The sequence below is a fragment of the Antrostomus carolinensis genome, unplaced genomic scaffold (genome assembly GCF_000700745.2).
Source record: "Antrostomus carolinensis isolate BGI_N321 unplaced genomic scaffold, ASM70074v2 scaffold43290, whole genome shotgun sequence".
Lineage (NCBI taxonomy): Eukaryota > Metazoa > Chordata > Aves > Caprimulgiformes > Caprimulgidae > Antrostomus > Antrostomus carolinensis.
This window is the reverse complement of record NW_010289904.1, coordinates 1,183-1,795: the sequence shown is the minus strand read 5'-3', so window position 1 is coordinate 1,795 and position 613 is coordinate 1,183. Positions and strand designations below refer to the sequence as shown.

The 613-nt window shown below is 59.7% G+C and overlaps 1 protein-coding gene across 1 annotated transcript in view; it reads right to left on the bottom strand.

Annotated features, from left to right (window-relative positions):
* LOC104527941 (death-associated protein kinase 3-like) overlaps positions 1–613 on the bottom strand; it is a gene marked incomplete at its 5' end in the record, with an annotated part of 3,028 nt that overhangs the window by 1,534 nt on the left and 881 nt on the right. Inside the window, 3 exon segments of the mRNA XM_010171795.2 lie at positions 30–88; positions 189–215; positions 565–613. Coding sequence (XP_010170097.2) covers positions 30–88; positions 189–215; positions 565–613 — 135 coding nt within the window.

The window sequence follows — 613 nt, the reverse complement described above, 5'->3', positions numbered from 1 at the left end:
CTCCTCATCGAAGTCGTAGTTGACGGCGGAGATGTTGGTCAGGGTCTCTTGCTTCGTTTCCCCCAGGAAAGGGGAGGCTCCGCTCAACCTGTGGTGAGAGCAGCTTGTGACACCCCAAAAAGGTGACAGCCCAAGGTGGGGGACTCGCCCTGCAGCACCCATCTCCCCCAGACTCCCCTTATACTCACAGGATGTAGGTGATGACCCCGATGCTCCTGGAAGAGAGAGGAAGAGGAAGATGAAGCCCAGCAGAGCGCGGTCAGTCCCCTCTCCCTGTGCTTTCAGCAAGAGGGGAGAGACACCAGCACGAGCCCAGTGCCACGAGGGCCAGGACTGGAAGGTACCTGGGAGAGGACTCACTCACCACATGTCGGCCTCCAGCCCCAGCAGGATGTAGGTGATGACCCCGATGCTCCTGGAAGAGAGAGGAAGAGGAAGATGAAGCCCAGCAGAGCGCGGTCAGTCCCCTCTCCCTGTGCTTTCAGCAAGAGGGGAGAGACACCAGCACGAGCCCAGTGCCACGAGGGCCAGGACTGGAAGGTACCTGGGAGAGGACTCACTCACCACATGTCGGCCTCCAGCCCCAGGGGTTCATAATTCACAATTTCTGGAG